At 35.0% G+C, this 16,030-nt stretch overlaps 2 protein-coding genes across 6 annotated transcripts; one reads left to right on the forward strand and one right to left on the reverse strand.

The window, feature by feature from the left end:
- The first annotated feature begins 2,008 nt into the window (after window positions 1-2,008).
- Window positions 2,009-6,691, forward strand: LOC108981227 (auxin-responsive protein IAA11-like). 4 transcript variants are annotated; one of them, XM_018952335.2, is made up of 5 exons: window positions 2,009-2,776; window positions 4,371-4,696; window positions 5,191-5,326; window positions 6,144-6,205; window positions 6,301-6,691. In XM_018952335.2, exons 1-5 carry the CDS (start codon window positions 2,379-2,381, stop codon window positions 6,348-6,350), a joined length of 972 nt encoding a protein of 323 aa, XP_018807880.1. In that variant the 5' UTR covers window positions 2,009-2,378; the 3' UTR covers window positions 6,351-6,691. The 4 variants fall into 4 exon arrangements, with proteins under 4 accessions (XP_018807880.1, XP_018807881.1, XP_018807882.1 ...); XM_018952336.2 differs by having other exon boundaries at window positions 2,042-2,776; window positions 4,374-4,696; XM_018952337.2 differs by having other exon boundaries at window positions 2,058-2,776; window positions 5,197-5,326.
- A 1,601-nt stretch (window positions 6,692-8,292) lies between these two features.
- LOC108981228 (bifunctional TH2 protein, mitochondrial-like) lies at window positions 8,293-13,202 on the reverse strand. 2 transcript variants are annotated; one of them, XM_018952340.2, is made up of 6 exons: window positions 12,794-13,202; window positions 12,603-12,711; window positions 11,014-11,304; window positions 10,505-10,919; window positions 10,107-10,370; window positions 8,293-9,065 (listed from the first exon to the last, which is right to left on the reverse strand). In XM_018952340.2, exons 1-6 carry the CDS (start codon window positions 12,991-12,993, stop codon window positions 8,653-8,655), a joined length of 1,692 nt encoding a protein of 563 aa, XP_018807885.2. In that variant the 5' UTR covers window positions 12,994-13,202; the 3' UTR covers window positions 8,293-8,652. The 2 variants fall into 2 exon arrangements, with proteins under 2 accessions (XP_018807885.2, XP_018807884.2); XM_018952339.2 differs by having other exon boundaries at window positions 10,107-10,373.
- Between the last annotated feature and the right edge of the window lie 2,828 nt (window positions 13,203-16,030).

A 16,030-nucleotide genomic window follows, 5' to 3' on the forward strand; every position in this document is an offset into this window, starting at 1 on the left:
TAAATTCTTTTTTCAATTAACTACATTTTCTCTTATACTCATATTTATTATACTTTTAAATAATATTTTTAAAAATAATTTAAATAATTACTAAAATATAAAAATAATAATTTTAAAAATATTATTAAACCCTTAAAAAATAATTTAAATTTTTATTTAAAATATTCACTATAATAATAGTTCAAAACATAAGAAAAAATATTAAGTAGTGAAGTTTGAAAATGGAAGTGAGAGAAAAAAGTAATAAAGAAATAATAGAAGAATATTATTTTAATAGAATAGAGAAAGGATAGGGAATGTGATGTAGAATATTTTTTAAAAATAAATAAAATTTAGGATAAAATTATAGAAAGTGTCTTTTTTAACTAAAATTTAAGAAAAAATTTAAAAAATCAGATGGAAATGCTCTTAAAACGTAAAAGAAATGGTCAATCAAATTTACTACATGACTCGAACGCCAACAAAAAAAAAAAAAAAACAGTAAATAAATTAAAAAAAGTAGAGGTTTCCCGTGAACTGTCAAGGTGTCAGAAGAACAGTGACCGGTGGGCGGGGAAACATATAAACAGCCTGTACAGAAATCAACCTTTTTTGTGGGGCCCTCACGCACACACGTGTGAGGGCAACGGTGGACTCTGTCTCCTTCCAGCAAGACAGCGCCGTGCCCGACGATCTCGAGTTTAGCCACGTGGCGTGCCGCGGTCGGACAGGAACTCCGGATCTCAAAATCTTCTTTTTATTGAAATGCGGACTTGGGAAGGCCGCCTAACGTATTCCGATCGTTCGTTGAGCTGTCTGTAATAAAATCAAGTGGTCCGTGGTCCCCCACGTGTCACAATTCGCGATTTCACCAAACATGGGGCCCAAGTGGTCATCACTTCGACGTTTTGATGTGTGGTCCCCCACCTTGTCGGACTGTCGTTGGGAGCACCTAGGTCGTGGGTCCTACTCCGTAGGATAATAATTTCGGGCGATATGATCGTGAAGATGACTTTTTTTGGGTCGATGGGGATTAATTGGGAATTGTCCGACCCGACAAAAACTCAACTCGCGAGTTTTCTTGATTAATAAATATTTGGTCAGTTTTGTGTTTTTGTTTTCCCCTACGCATTTTTCTAACGAGAGAGACTATTTTGTCTGTTATCTTTCTTCTTCTTATTTTTCTAAGTTCAAAGGATTTGATTATTATGTGATGTCGTATATATAAATAAATAAATAATATTTACAGTGTAGAGTATCCTCAACATCTGATTTAGGGACGGACAAATTGAGATCTAATCAGTTGTATTTAAGTAGTGAGATATTTTTAAATATTTTATAAATTATAATAATAAAAAAATAAAAAAATAATAAATAATAATAAAATATTATGAGAATATTTGAAATATTTTTAATACCCAATCAATTAAAATTGATCCTAAACCAACCCAAAAGAGTAACACTTAGTATAATATATATTATACTAGTATTTTATTCTTACTATCTTATGTTAATTTGACGTGGTTATTTTTTTGAAAGTTCGATCAAAGACCTATAGATGGTGTAACATCAAATGAAATTGTAGTTTCTACCATTTTCCAGCTTACTTCAAGCTCCCAACCCCACCAAAAAAGGTACAGAAGGTCGACCCAGAAACCTTATTCATGATGGTTTATCTGAGGGTCACTTTTTTTTTTCCCTTTCTTTTCTAAAGCTAATATGGTAAAGAAAAAAAGAATATGGTGACCACTCATGTTTCATTCAGTAATAGAAAACATCAGATTGTTTGTCATGGTATTGTTCCTATCAATGCAAAACAAAAAATGAAAAAATTAAGTTTTGTTAGGAATATTGCACGTTTTTTTTTTCTCTGAAAAAAAAAATTATGTCGATGATTGGGTTCAAAGATTTATTTTTTATAGTTTAAGGATAGAAATTCAAAGAGAAATACCTCCAAGAAAGAAATTGTTAAAAGAATTCTTTCCAGAAGTAAGATTTTTATTTTTTGGTTGGGGTTGGATGCTAAAGATTCGTTGATGGGGGCGCATAAACCAGACAGGTGGGCCACACTGCAATCACTACTCTTACCTCCCAAGCACATCCTTTTCCTCCGTCACCATCACCATCACTGCCTCCCCCACCACACCAACCCTACCTTTTTCTTCCATCCTTTGCTTCCTTCCTTTCCCAATACCCACCAAACACAGCCCTGACGGTTCTCTTATTTTCTCTAGTTGTCTCCCTTCCTTTCCCTTTTCCTTTTCTTGGCCCCTTCAATATTTAAGCCTCTCTTAAACCCCCTGTCCCCTTCTCTATCATCTGCCTCGGTCTTGTTCTTATTCTTTAAAAATCTCTTCTGGGTCTGTCTGGGAGCTTCTACAAGCTACAAAGATTTTTCAATGCAGGGTGTTGTTGGTGGTGGTGTTGGAGCGGTATCTGGAGGAGGAGGATCTAGTACAAGTGGTGCGTCGATGTCCACGGTGTCAAATGAGGACAACCTGGTCTTGTCCTCTGAGGATTCATCTTCTTGCCTGGATGAGTCTGAGCTTGAGCTGGGTCTTGGATTGAGTCTTGGTGTTGGTATGGGTGCTTGCAAGGCCCAACAAAGTCTAAGGGGTGGTCAATATGCTCGGATTTTGACGGCCAAGGATTTTCCTTACGTGGGTTCTTCAGCTTCAGCTTCAGTTTCTTCATCTTCATCCTCATCATCGTCGTCCTCTTCTTCTTCTTTGAGCAGAGCTAATGTAGCTGGGACAAAGAGAAGTGCTGATTCTGTTGCTGCTGCTAATGGTGCCAGGTAGTAGGATTTTAGGATTATAGCATATGCTTTTTTTTTGCCCTTTTTTCTAACCCAGATTACTTAGGCTTAGTATTTTTATTGTTTCCTTTAGTTTCTTTGCTTTCTGCTAAATGTATTCTGAGTTGTGTTTATTTAATGAATTGTTCTATTATTTTGTGGTTTCAAGATATGTACTTTATGTGCTTTTAATCAAGTTAAATTACTCTGCTTGTCATTTCATGACCTGGATCTGTACTGTGTTTTTTCTCCAATCTTCTTTTCTGACTTTGTTTAAATCACCGATTAATTTCGTGATTTCTGATTTTTTTTATTGGATTTGGGGGATCTGATTCTCATGAACATATGTGCCTTTTTTTTTGCCTGCCTTTATTTTGGGGTTTTATTCACATACACAACCGAGTTCGCTTATCTGAGATTTTATATGCAATTCTAGTTACCCCATACGTCCTGTTTGGGAATCTATCCGAGAGGAAGCTCCAAAAGTTCTCATTCCCTTTTCACTCGTCTCCTAACTATCTTTACATCTGCTTCCATTTGCATTACAGGTTGATTATATTAATAGACCTTAATTGACAAAAATGTGTCAACTGGCACATTTTAGGTTCTGTCATTTTGGTCACTTGAGAGTCTTTGCTGTGCCTATATCGCCTATATCCTAAGATTTAGGTTATGGCAACCTTGGGGTTTTGTACACTGCTTTACCCTTGTCTTTTCGAAGACCCATGATTTCTATTTATCAGAATAAAAAATTGAGCAATCCGGCAAATAGTTAATCCCCAATTTTAACCTAAAACAACTTGGAGTAAGAATCATCTAAAATTACCTCTCATTATAAGGATTCCCATATTGTTCCAAATTGATTTGTTGACAAATAAACATATGATCTGAGGTCTTATTTAATACCCAGTTTGATTTTTTCATTGCATTTGATGCAATTGTTGAAACCATACAAGATGAGCGTGGACGTACAATTTCAAAACTTGTCCCTTTTTTTTGGGGGGGAGTGGGGGAGGGCCCTGCCTGTCAGCACCGTCCACAGAAGTTAGCTTTTAGACCAATGGTGTAGAATTTTCCAGCATCATTGTCCTGGCTGGAGTTGTTGCATTTTATATATTTCTTAGAAACAATAATGGAGCTGAACTTAAAGTTTTGCTGGTCACGGTAAAAAGATTATAAATGTGATCGTGATGCTGTTAGAAGCAGTCCACCCCATTTGAAAACTTATCTGGTAACATCTGAAATTTTGAGTCAAATTTTTTATAATTTAAGATTATTCCTTGTGCTGTAGATTTTTGGCAGTATCATGCCTATTTCCATAAGGCCCATTAGTTTCTTTAAGTCACTTTTTGGGATCTAATCATTTTTTTTATTGGTTCTAATCACTTGTCTTTAAGAAGCAAGAAAATCTTTCCATGTATAAAACAGTTTATTTTTCGGTTATTCTCGCTGTATTGGTTTTTTTTTTTTTTTTTTAAACTCTGGATCTTTCTATTTGTGCTACATCTTATTAGTTTTGGTGATTGCATTTCAGCAACCTATTTATCTTAGTTTTGTTTTCTTCACTGATGGGACTGTTATTATATTTTTAAAGCAGTCAGGTTGTTGGATGGCCGCCAATAAGAGCATATAGAATGAATAGCTTGGTCAACCAAGCAAAACTACCAGCCACTGAAGTATTCAACTCTCTGATTGTAAAAAGTAGAAACAGTAATCCCGCAGTTGGAAAGGGAACTAGCAGTGCCTGCGTTAATGCTAAAGAAAAGGGACAATTAAGAAGTTCTCTGTTTGTGAAGGTGAATATGGATGGAATTCCTATAGGAAGGAAGGTGGATCTGAGCTCACACAGATGCTATGAAACCTTGGCGCAAAAACTGGAAGATATGTTTGCGACATCAAGTACGATAATGAACTCAAGACGTGAGTGCTCCATATACCTTGTATTTTGAACTTCAAGGATTGATTATATGGTTTCAAAAGCTATGTCTCTGCTGATCTCTATTAGCTTTGGTGTCATTGTGTCTCAGCTAACAGGGGATCTGACTAAAAAATGAAAATTTAGATCCAAATGGATAGTTTTAGATCTATGTTCAATGGTTATATTCTTGAGAATAAATATAAGGGATCGTGTGCTAAATTAACTTGTCAGATATTATACGAGCCAACGTTTTGAGCTACACTTTTAACTCTTTTGGCTTCAGTTTTTGCCCCCGATCAGTACAAATTCCTAATGTTTGTGACCCATTGCCAAAACTTTTCCAGTAAGTTTTAGATTTCATGTAGGAAAAATCAAAAGTTCTCTAAATTTTGAAGTAAAAATTGAAGCTAAATTTGAAATCTAAGAGATTATTTCATTACAGGAAATCCTTCTTTATTGTTTGTTTGATCTTTCTGAGTGGTTAATCTGTGTTTAGGATCAGGTGGAGAGGAACATGACATGATGGTTGAAGCAACAAGACCATCAAAATTGCTGGATGGATCATCAGGGTTTGTGCTCACATATGAAGATAAAGAGGGAGACTGGATGCTTGTTGGAGATGTTCCTTGGGGGTACGTGTAATATGTTTCATTTGATTACTTGGCCTAAGAAATCACCTTCTTGAGGATAGGGTTCTCAATAACGTGATTTTGTTATGCCCCACAAGTATTTAATTTGTTACTTTTGTCACCTTGGCATTGCCTAGATGCAGGTAGTGGTTAGGCAATGTGACAATAACTAGTTTTAACTCATGAAATTGAGTTGGTTAATAAAAACATGCAAGATAGGAGTGCAAATTACTTGCAGGCATTAGTTTCATCGATGGCATGTTCAAATTGTATTTATTTTGATTAAAAACTGAACAATTAATCTCATCCCAGTTACTTTTCATTCAATTTCTTCGTGCCACAGTCGGTACCCTGAGTTCATTGTCATATAATGAATTCATGAGTTATGCTCTTGAGAAATACAAGGAAGAGACTACTATAATGTCAATGGTATATACCCCCTGCTTGGCAAAAAAATGGTATGTACCCCTGAATAATGAGACTTTTGCTGCAGAGTCTCAAAGTTCCAGGTTATCTAGGTGGGGAGAGCTCCAATGAGGTGCTCTCTTGATATCCTATCGTCTATGTTTGGTGTGTGGACATTCTAGGTTTCATCCTATTCTTGGACAAATGAAAGAATAGAGAATGTGGGGGCATTGGACTGGGTATAAATGAATGCAGAGACTAAATAAATAAATCATCGGGCGGAAAAATGGTCCAAATACTTGTCTTCTTTTAGCAAGTTTTATGTTCACTTGGATTTATTAATCTCTGGCCTTGCTATTAGTCACTCTGGTCTTATTGTCATACTCTTTTCTTACATTCTTTAAATTGCATTCAGGATGTTCATCAACTCCGTGAGGAGGCTAAGAATTATGAGGGCATCTGAAGCTAATGGACTTGGTAAGTAGATTTGCAATGAAACCGAAGATTGAGATTTCGAAGATGCAGTATCACTTTAACTTGATACTATCCTGTTAAATCAACTCTTAATGCAGCTCCAAGGTCAGAAGAAAGTAATGGGGGGCAAAGGATCAAGCCCATCTAGACCTTGGTTTTCGAAACTTTAGCAATGGATGATATTTGGCTTGAAAGTGATATAATACCAAAATAGAGAAATGCTGCATAGTCAAAGCTTTTTGAAAAGTAAATGGCTGGCTGATCCACGGCTCTTCTGTTTGTTTTGGGGGTGCTCTTCATCAAATATGTATAATGCAGTATACATATTTTTTTTTCAATTCAGTTGTTTTTGTTACAATTCTCCTGGGAGGGAGTTCTCTTCTCTCCCTGCTTTTTGGAAGCAACTGACATATCTTAGTTTTCAATATCCTACTGTTATACAAAAAAATGCAGTACCGTTCAGTAAATATTGGTTGGTTATGCTGTAAATGTGAGTGTTTGGTTTGCTTTTTTCTTTCAAGTTTTCTGCACGCCAAAAAAGGCTTGTTTTAATTTCCTCCTCCTGGCTACAGGAGATTTTTTTCTTTATAAGGAGGTAGAGGAGGTATTAGATTTCTTAATGAGAAATGATACTTGTAGTTATAAATGTGCAAATATCTTGTAAATTATTTTGAAAAAAAATGAATAAATATGGAATCAATATGAAAAAAATTAATGTTTTAATAGTGGATCTTACTCTTTTTCAAAGTGACTGCACGACGTTTGTGTACTTTATGACTACATGTAGTATTACTCTTTCTTAATTGGGGATACTTTTTCCACCTTCAAGATTTATGTAACCCATGGGACTTGATTAAATAGCTGAAGATTTCACACAAAATGTACGCAGGTGGACAAAATATCAATAGAAATATATAAATTTATAAAAGTTTTTATTATGATTATCCAATTTGATTGTGAAAATATAATTTTATATTCAAGATCATGAATTCAGGATTGGTAATGATGGTTGGGAAGATATTGGAATGAGTAACTAGTTTAAACTTGGGGTGCTCTTCATCAATTATGTATAATGATGATTTATTTTGCCAGAATACTTTTTCAACTTGGGTTGGTGAGTAACTAACTAGTTTAAAGTTTGGTAGGAGGGATGTATTTCAGGGGAAGGATTTTGTCACAAACTGAAAGTAATAGCAGAATGAGATAGATGCCTGCAACCAACTTCGAATGATTCAGAGTAATGATTTTGTCACAAACTGAGAGTAATGTACAAGTATGAAATGGCCTTGCCTTCAACCAACCTCGAATGATTCCAGCATTGGTAAGAGGATGGTGACATGGCTATCTGTGTTATTCCCTTGTAATGAGCATGAAGCAATGGAAAAGGCCAGATTATTTGATGAGCAATGCTAGATACAGTCCCCATTTGGGGACTGCAATACAAGCATAGGCAATTTTATCTTTAATTTTTTTAAAAATTACAAAACTATCCCTCCTGAAATGATGATTTTTCTCATTTAATAAAGGGCCTGCACATGCAGTCCCTAAGTGGGGACTGCAAATAGAATTTCTCTTATTTGATAGTCTCTACTTTTTCTCCGAGGCTTTGCCTCTCCTATTACTGTGAGGACATATAAATAAGTATTGACTTATAAGTAATTCTTTCAAAAACGATTTATGGACTATGTTGTCTTGAGACCACAAGGGAGTAACATAATAGAACTAGCTCATCTTCAGCTGTTAATTAACCCACATTTGAGGTATCTAGAAAGTGGAATCTGCCTGCCGACTTAGGTTGCAGCCACGAGCAAAGTCCTCTCCACCTTCAGCACCTGCCGTGCCTCGCCCATCCGACTAGCTCTGCAACTGCAAATCAAACTGCCTTTGACATCTCCCAACTAAGTTCCAAAAAGCAGTAATGGTTTTTTGATACAAGGAAGCATACAAACCAGTTTGGAAATGTCACATATATGCAATGAATCAGCAGTTCAGGAGCTTCAGAATTTAGATCCTCTCTCATTCTCTTTCATAGATGCTTAGCATCTATTGACACAAAAACTAATTAGATAATGAGCAAATCGACAGATCTCTGACTGAGAAAGTTGCCACTTAAATTTTATCATGATGAACAAGTTTGAAACATCAAAGTCATACAACGACTAATATTGAAGACAAGCTGGAGATGAATACAGGAAATCAATGAAATGAACAAAGATTGTTCGAGTCTGACTATACCTAGTATTCGGTTTTTCTTCCCCACTAGTAAAACTTCTGTATTTTTATGGGTGGTAGACCCTGAAGGAAAAAAAAGATTTAAGGGCCGACCTGTGGTCCTTTGGATTAAGTAGCCACCATTTGATTTTGAACTATATACATATCCTAATGCGTAATAAATTACCCTTAGGAAATTGTCTTAACAATAAGAAGACACTCCCAACTAAATGAGGTGCTCACGACCCTAAAATGAACGCATGTATCTCATCCCAACTTGAAACTGTATAAAGAATGCCAGATAGCCCTTTCCAATCACAGGAGCCATCTTCAACTAGTTCTCTCTGTTTCGTCACCAAACCAGAGAACAATGGGACAAAAGTAACACCAAACTGATCTCCCAGTCTCCTCAGGCTTGGAGTTGAACTAATCACAATGCCTATATCTGCTTGAAGCAGGCAAAGTAGGTCACCCACCGCACCTCCGATGTATACTGTCAACTGCCTGCCTTCTTTGTTGCACTCATTTAGGATGTCATTGAAGGTTTGAAGCTTTTCCATGGGAGACTCCACCTTCCTAACAATGTCACCCGTTGTCACAGATTCTTCATAAGTAAGCTCATTTGAATGTACTTTTAATTCATCTAGACCCCCTGCTTGGTGAAATAGAAAAGGGACCTCAATCATCAAAATGCCGATACAAAAAAGAAGAGAAAAGAAAAAAAAAAAAAAAAGAAGAGAAAGAGTACATTCGTTTCAACATCCTCAATATTGTAACAAGATTAATAGGAGATTATTCATCCTACAAAATGTCAAAAGCAATACGCAACCGGCATACCCTAAATTCCATCCCTTCCAAAATAAGCCACCAAATGAAAGACAAGTTTGTTCAACTTGAAATCCCATAACTGAAATTATTAGAGAATAAAATATTTATAACTTAGAAGGGAGTGGGTCTCAAGTTCATTAATGCGATTCTAACCAGAAGACGCTAGGTCAAGTCTTAGAATTTGGTGGATTTACATTATGAATCTGTAAACAAGAAAGCAAGCAGCAGATTCAGATTAATATTGCGGGAGACTTGAGAATTCCCAAAGCACCTTTGTATAAGGGTTGAAAATTTCATGTAAGGTGTTGAATTGATATCCTATGAGGATAACGAGGAAGATATCAGGGGTCATCTTAGCTCTGCAGAACATGTGGGATAAAAGACATTAAGCTAAATATTACCATTGATAGCCCACATATACAAATGAATCAAAGAACGAGTCAAGAAGATCAATAAATAATTTTGGGATAAATACACTTTGCATCCTCAAACTACCAGTGGTTTTGCACTTTGCACCTCATATACAAAAACCAACGCATTGCACCCTCTAACTTCTGAAAACTAACACTTTGCACCCCCATTAAGATTCCAACCTCAAAATTGTGTCACATCACCTATTTTCATCAATCTTAATGACCAGAATTGAATGGTTGCAAAGTGTAAGCATTTAGTAGCTTTGAAGGGTGTAATGTAACAGTTTTGGTTGGGGGTAAAAAATGCAAAACCTCTGATAATTTGAGGGTGTAAAATGTACTTTTCACAATAATTTTCTTTTGAGGTTCTTTTGACATAGTGTTTCTTCACACGTTATACGCAAGGATATCTCTACACGGTAAAGATTCATATAAATGTTTGCAAATCATACCTGATGAAAAAGCTGACCTAATGAAATCACCGCACCAGCAGTATGAAAGTATATGAAATTCAGTTTTCAGAGTATCATTTGTCACAATCTTCTGAAAGAACTCTCTACAACCTTCCTGAAGAATTAGACGCTGACCAGCCCGTTTTATATCCTCTAAATGTAAGCCTTTAAGTACTCCTGAGTTAATCACCTGTGTATTTGCTCTTTTTTCAAACTCCGCAACATGTTCAAGGGCATTACGCAGACCTTCATAGTCAAGTTTTCCTACTAGAAAGACACACACCAGTAATTTCATAGTAAGAAATCTCTTTGACTAACTTTTAGAAAATGTTCAGCATTTTAAAACTCAAAGTATAAGGCATATATCAAGAAGTAATCCTACTTATCAGTTATCAAACCTTGTCTGCCATCCACGATACTTTCCATACAGTGCTCAAACTCTTCAGCATACTGGGTGGAAAGAAAATTCCATGTGCTCCTCAAGTCTGCTGATGACATTCGAGCAATTTGGGTTTCAGATCCATCCAAGTCAAACTTCGATGCTGTTATGATTGCAATCTCTGCCAATATAGCAGAGGAATCAAAAGCAGTGCATGCTATGTCAAAGTCACAAAATATGGTAAGACTATGTTCTGCAGGATCAAGCACACGAGCCAAAGGGACTATGGTTTGCTGAGAAATTGGTTGAGTAGCAAAAAAATCTGCTTCTAATTTCATAGCTTGATGATAAAGTTTCTCTATGACCTCAAGCTCTTCACCCGTCAAAGAGATGCTTAGTTTATCCAGCATGTCTTCAATTTGAAAAGCAAATTCCTGAATTCAGAAAGAAGATCATAGTCTGGTAATAACATATATTTCCCCAGCAACTTCAATACATACAGAACAAAAAGGAAAAACAATGACAGACCTCAAAATTTTGAGAAGAATAACTGTCAATCCATTTCTTGTAAATGTGACTTCTATCATCTGGAACTAGAAGAGCCTGTATCTCTCTACTTATAGAGGAATAGAGTCTCATACAAGGCGCCATAGCACCAAGAATATAAGCAGCAACTTTTGTCCTCTCAAAGGGAGTAGCAATTTTACCAGGAACTTTTTCTCCTTCAACTCTCCCTGAGGCTGCTGCCATTAAGAAATCTGTGTATTTGACTGTTGCATTGTTTGAAATGCTCTCATCTGGGAGTTCAAAGCCCCATTCCTGCAATGGTAATCCTTTGACTAATCATACTGAATATGATAGCCAATGTGAATACAAAATATAGGTAACAAAGAAGCGTTCCAATAAAAGAATGGTGTTCAGCATTTCACAAACCTAGTAGTAACCAGCCTACAAGAAAAACAAGCCCACTCAATTCCCATATTACAAAGGTGAAAGAAAAAAGTAAGGAGAGGAGAAGGGGTAGTAGAAATGTAGACGGTAGGCGCAGACAGATGCTTATGGTACCTGTGGACATTAGCTAATCAACAAAAAACTAACCTCACTAACATGAACATAACTTGCTCCCACTGATTCCATCACCATGGCAATGAAATAAAAGAATAAAAATTTAGTTCATGGTAAATAGCAAGAAACAGTCAATCTGACAGATCAATGCCAAAATAACCCTTCCATTAATGGAGTAGTTCACAACGGACAGCTAGAAATAGAAGTCAGTTGCCATACTAATTCATTTCATATGGCAGTGATTCTTTTTATTTGTCCGAAGATAAATATAATGATGATACTGTAACTCACTCATATGTAAGGATGCTGGCAATGAAGATAATAGTCATAATCAAAGCTCTTGTAGTGATCATCATCACGCATAAATTAAAAGATCATAGTGTTATATTTCACACACCATCCAAGACACATTTTATGTTTACATGAGTTTATAAATATTAAAAGAGAATCTTTCCGAATGTGAAATTAATATAGGCCAATTGATGGTTCACTAAAACCCTGGGAAAGAGAAAGCAAGAGAGTAAATACTGAGGAACAGGAAACACGCATGAACGGCAGAATATTATAGTCAGAAATGCATAAGGAACAAGTCCAAGATTTGCTTAGTTAAACAAGTATGAGAAGGATCGGTAAATCTCCGATGCTTAACTTATCCTCCAACTTTTTGTTTCTCAATCTGATCAAGTGGAGAGGCAAAAAGGAGGAGGATAAGAAGAAGAAAAGGTTGTTTAGTCATGGCAATTAGTTTGCTTCTTTTGGATCGGTTTTCTCGGGAGCAAATCAGGTACTTGATCTTAGGTGACAAAAGAAAAAAGAAGAAGCTTTAGCTTGGATAATTAGTTTCCTTTTGTTGGATCGGTTTTCTCGGGAGCCAAACAGAACCTAATAAAAAGGTCTTGCCTAAAAACTGATTACATACGAACCAAATTTAAAAATGACGAGAATAAACAACAGTGAGATCATAAAATCAACGTAAAAAGAAAAGCAAAAAAGAAAGAAAAGAAAATAGAGAGGAAAAAAAAAGGTTATTGATTTGGTAAAGTAAAGCGTACTCGGACAAGAGCATCGTGCGTTTTGATCCTCTGCACCACCCGTTTCCTCAAGTCGCGAATTCCGCTCTTGTCGTCATCATCGTCCGCGCAATCCTCAGCCATTTCGTACCTGCAAATACAATCGAATAGTCCTCAGATTGGGAATTGAAGCTACGTAAAAGTCATGTGATCGCAAAGATGAGGAAGATTACGCCTGAGCGAAGGCTTTGAGGAAATGGACGTCCTGAGAGATGCAACGGCGGAAAGCATCGGAGTCAAGGTGACCAGAGGCCAAGCAAACGAAGAAGGGCGTGTAGAGAACGAAGACGGAGTGGGTCCGGACCTTGATCCAGAATCGGCTCGCGATACCTCCGACGTCCACCACGGTCCCAGGCCCAGGGCCCCCTAGCATCCCTCTCCCTCTCAAGGACGCCGTTTCAGCGATCAAAGCTTTGGCGGATGGATAATCCAACAAGAAAATTCCAAGAAAAATCACCAGATGTGAGAAGAATGGACTCCTTCACTCACTGACTGGACTCACACAAATCCCTCTCCATACATCTCTCTCGGGCTCCAAAGACAGAGAGAGACAGAGAGAGAGGCCGGCGGTCAGCTAAAAGGAAGGAAAAGGACTGACCGTGAAAGTGGGAAAGAGCTAGGTGAGGGTAAATTGGGTAGCTCATATAATTTGGAGGGTATGTACGTCCGAAGGGGTTTGACACGTAGGACAGATGGGCATTGCACTGCTGACTAGGATAAAAGTACGTATTCGGTGCTTATCCCTGGGATGGATTACGTGGGCTGCCTGAAAGATCTATTTATTTCTGAAATATTTTTTTATTTTTTATAGAGAATTATTTGTAAAGGTTAAGGACGTCCAAGTTTTGTGCCAGTGTTTTGAAAGTATTTGTATAAATTTTTTTTTCTTCTATTTGTATAAATTTTAAATATACAATTTTCGTATATATTATTAATAAAATAATACATCTCATATTAAAAAATATAAAAAAAATCAATTTTTTTATAAAAAGACTGTTCAAGACTTGCACATCTAAAACTTATACTTAATATTATTTTTTTAAAATAAAAATATGCATATGAAAATATTCATATTTTGTAATAGATGTATTTTAAAAAATATATATATAAAATACACATACCTTAAATTTATATCTAACGTAAAAGTTAAAAAAAGAAAATTGGATAAGATAATGAGTGATGCTACTCTGTCGCTTAGAGTAGCCCGTTGCAAGTTACCGCTAGGTCAAAATTATTTATTTATTTATTTATTGTTTTAAATTTTTTTAAAAAATATATTAATACATTAATAATTTATTCCTTAACTATTAAATAAAAAAAATTAAAATATATGAGATGTCAAAATAAAAAAGTAAATTAAGTGGAGAAAGTAGTATTTTTCTAAGATAATAGGTATTATTAATGCAATGGAATTATTTGGAAAAAGAAAATAAGTGAGACCGACCACTCATAAATTGACATGAAAATTTGGATCCTGTTTGTAGTGCTGAGGGCTGTCTATATTGATTCTGACGTAATGCTATGATGTCCCAGTTGAAATCAAGCAATGACCTTCCGTATGGAAATTGGTTAGCTTGAGAGGAAAAAAAGACCATTATAAATAGAGTTTTGTTATTTATCATATTTATTTTAATTAATTTTATTTTATTCTTTTTAAATTAATTAATTTTTTTTACTCATCATCTATATACTATATATATTTAATAAGAGAAAAAAAAACTATATATAATGTATGGTATAAAGATGATAAGTAAGATTTTTGTATTAAATTTGCTTATTGCTGACTTGTTAAACAGCTAATGATCTGAGAATTTATGAGTTCAGTTAATCAACTATGAAGAATCTTTAATCTGAATTTCCATATAGAATCTGAATACAAAGAAGATCCACTGAATCCGCCCAAATCTACTGCAATTTACCACGTGTCCAGTTGCATTATGCAAGTTATTTTTTGAATACAGATGACGTGATATTCCAAAAAAAAAAAAAATTGATATTTATAGTCTATTGTACAAGTGCTACGCATTTATTTTAAAAAAATGATTAAATATAAAATTTATAAAAAAAAAATTAATTTTTTAATAATATATCCTACTCTTTTTCAAAAAGATTACGTAACATTTACATAATTAATGACTATATCTAATATTATTCGAATGTATCTATTACTAGTTCATGGTATTAAGCTCTTCTTTTAATTTTCAAGAGTATATTGGTCAGGGCCGGAACTAGGTAATATAAAATAGGGGGTGGGTAAATTATAAAAATATTTTTTTAGGGGGCAAAATTAAATTTTATCAAATTTTTCTTGTGTAAAAGTTATAAAAATTATAAAAATTTTATGTGCAGTCATTTTTGTGTATTTTTGTGCACTCTACTAATGTGATTGATTGCATCACTTTTTTTTTAATATAAAATAATTATTTTGATCAATCACATCAATAAAATACATAAAAACGACTATATGTAACATAATTTTAAAAATTAAGAACTTTGGGCCTTTTTAGATTTAATTTTGCAGTGTCATATCCATTCATAATTTCGTGCCACTTATTTTCTTCATGAAGAGGAGACTTGTTAAAAGTGAATGCATTTCAGGACCGCAGGGTGTTTAGATTTTAAAGAACGTGGAGGGCATATATTGCATGGATGGTGATGGGATCCACACAACAAAGAGTTTTAATTCCAGCCGTCTGAAATTGAACTTACATATGAACACAATATGTATGTGTGTGTTCAGTCTATCTTGTGTGAATTGTAGTAATATTGATGGAGTTAATTGTCTTTTATTTCATGATTGTTAGGTGATTCCCTAAGCTAAGCGTACCTTTCAACAAAGAATACAATGTTGTTATATGCTACAATCTGTTCATTTAACAAAAATTTAGCTTTTGTTTAGATTTGAAACTCACTTCAAATCATCTCATCTCATTATTACAATTTTTTTAAATTTTCACACAAAATATAATAAACAATTCAACTTTTTCAAATCTCAAAACAATAATAATATTAAAAATAATATTCTAATAATATTTCATTCGACTCATCTAAAACCATCTCAACTCATCTTTGAGTTCAAACGGGGCTGAATCGACTCTTAAATCTTAAAGACATATATGTTGACCTAATTGGGCCATCACCCACCTTAAACGTGAGTGTGTGGTAAACTGTCGAAAACTTTCTTCATTTTGAGAGAAACAGATAAGAAAAAGTCTATTTTCAACTGTGTTTTTAGATATAATTAACATAACATTAAAATAAGTCCTACAATAATAATAAAGTATTAAGAATCCCACAAGAAGTAGTTGGAGATACGAAACTTACAAATAACAAAGCTCAATAGATTATGCCTATTTTAGTGGCATCAATATCCTTGGAGTGCATATCCTTGGAGGGCTTTTTGATGATCC

Source organism: Juglans regia, chromosome 10, assembly GCF_001411555.2.
Source record: "Juglans regia cultivar Chandler chromosome 10, Walnut 2.0, whole genome shotgun sequence".
Taxonomy (NCBI): domain Eukaryota; kingdom Viridiplantae; phylum Streptophyta; class Magnoliopsida; order Fagales; family Juglandaceae; genus Juglans; species Juglans regia.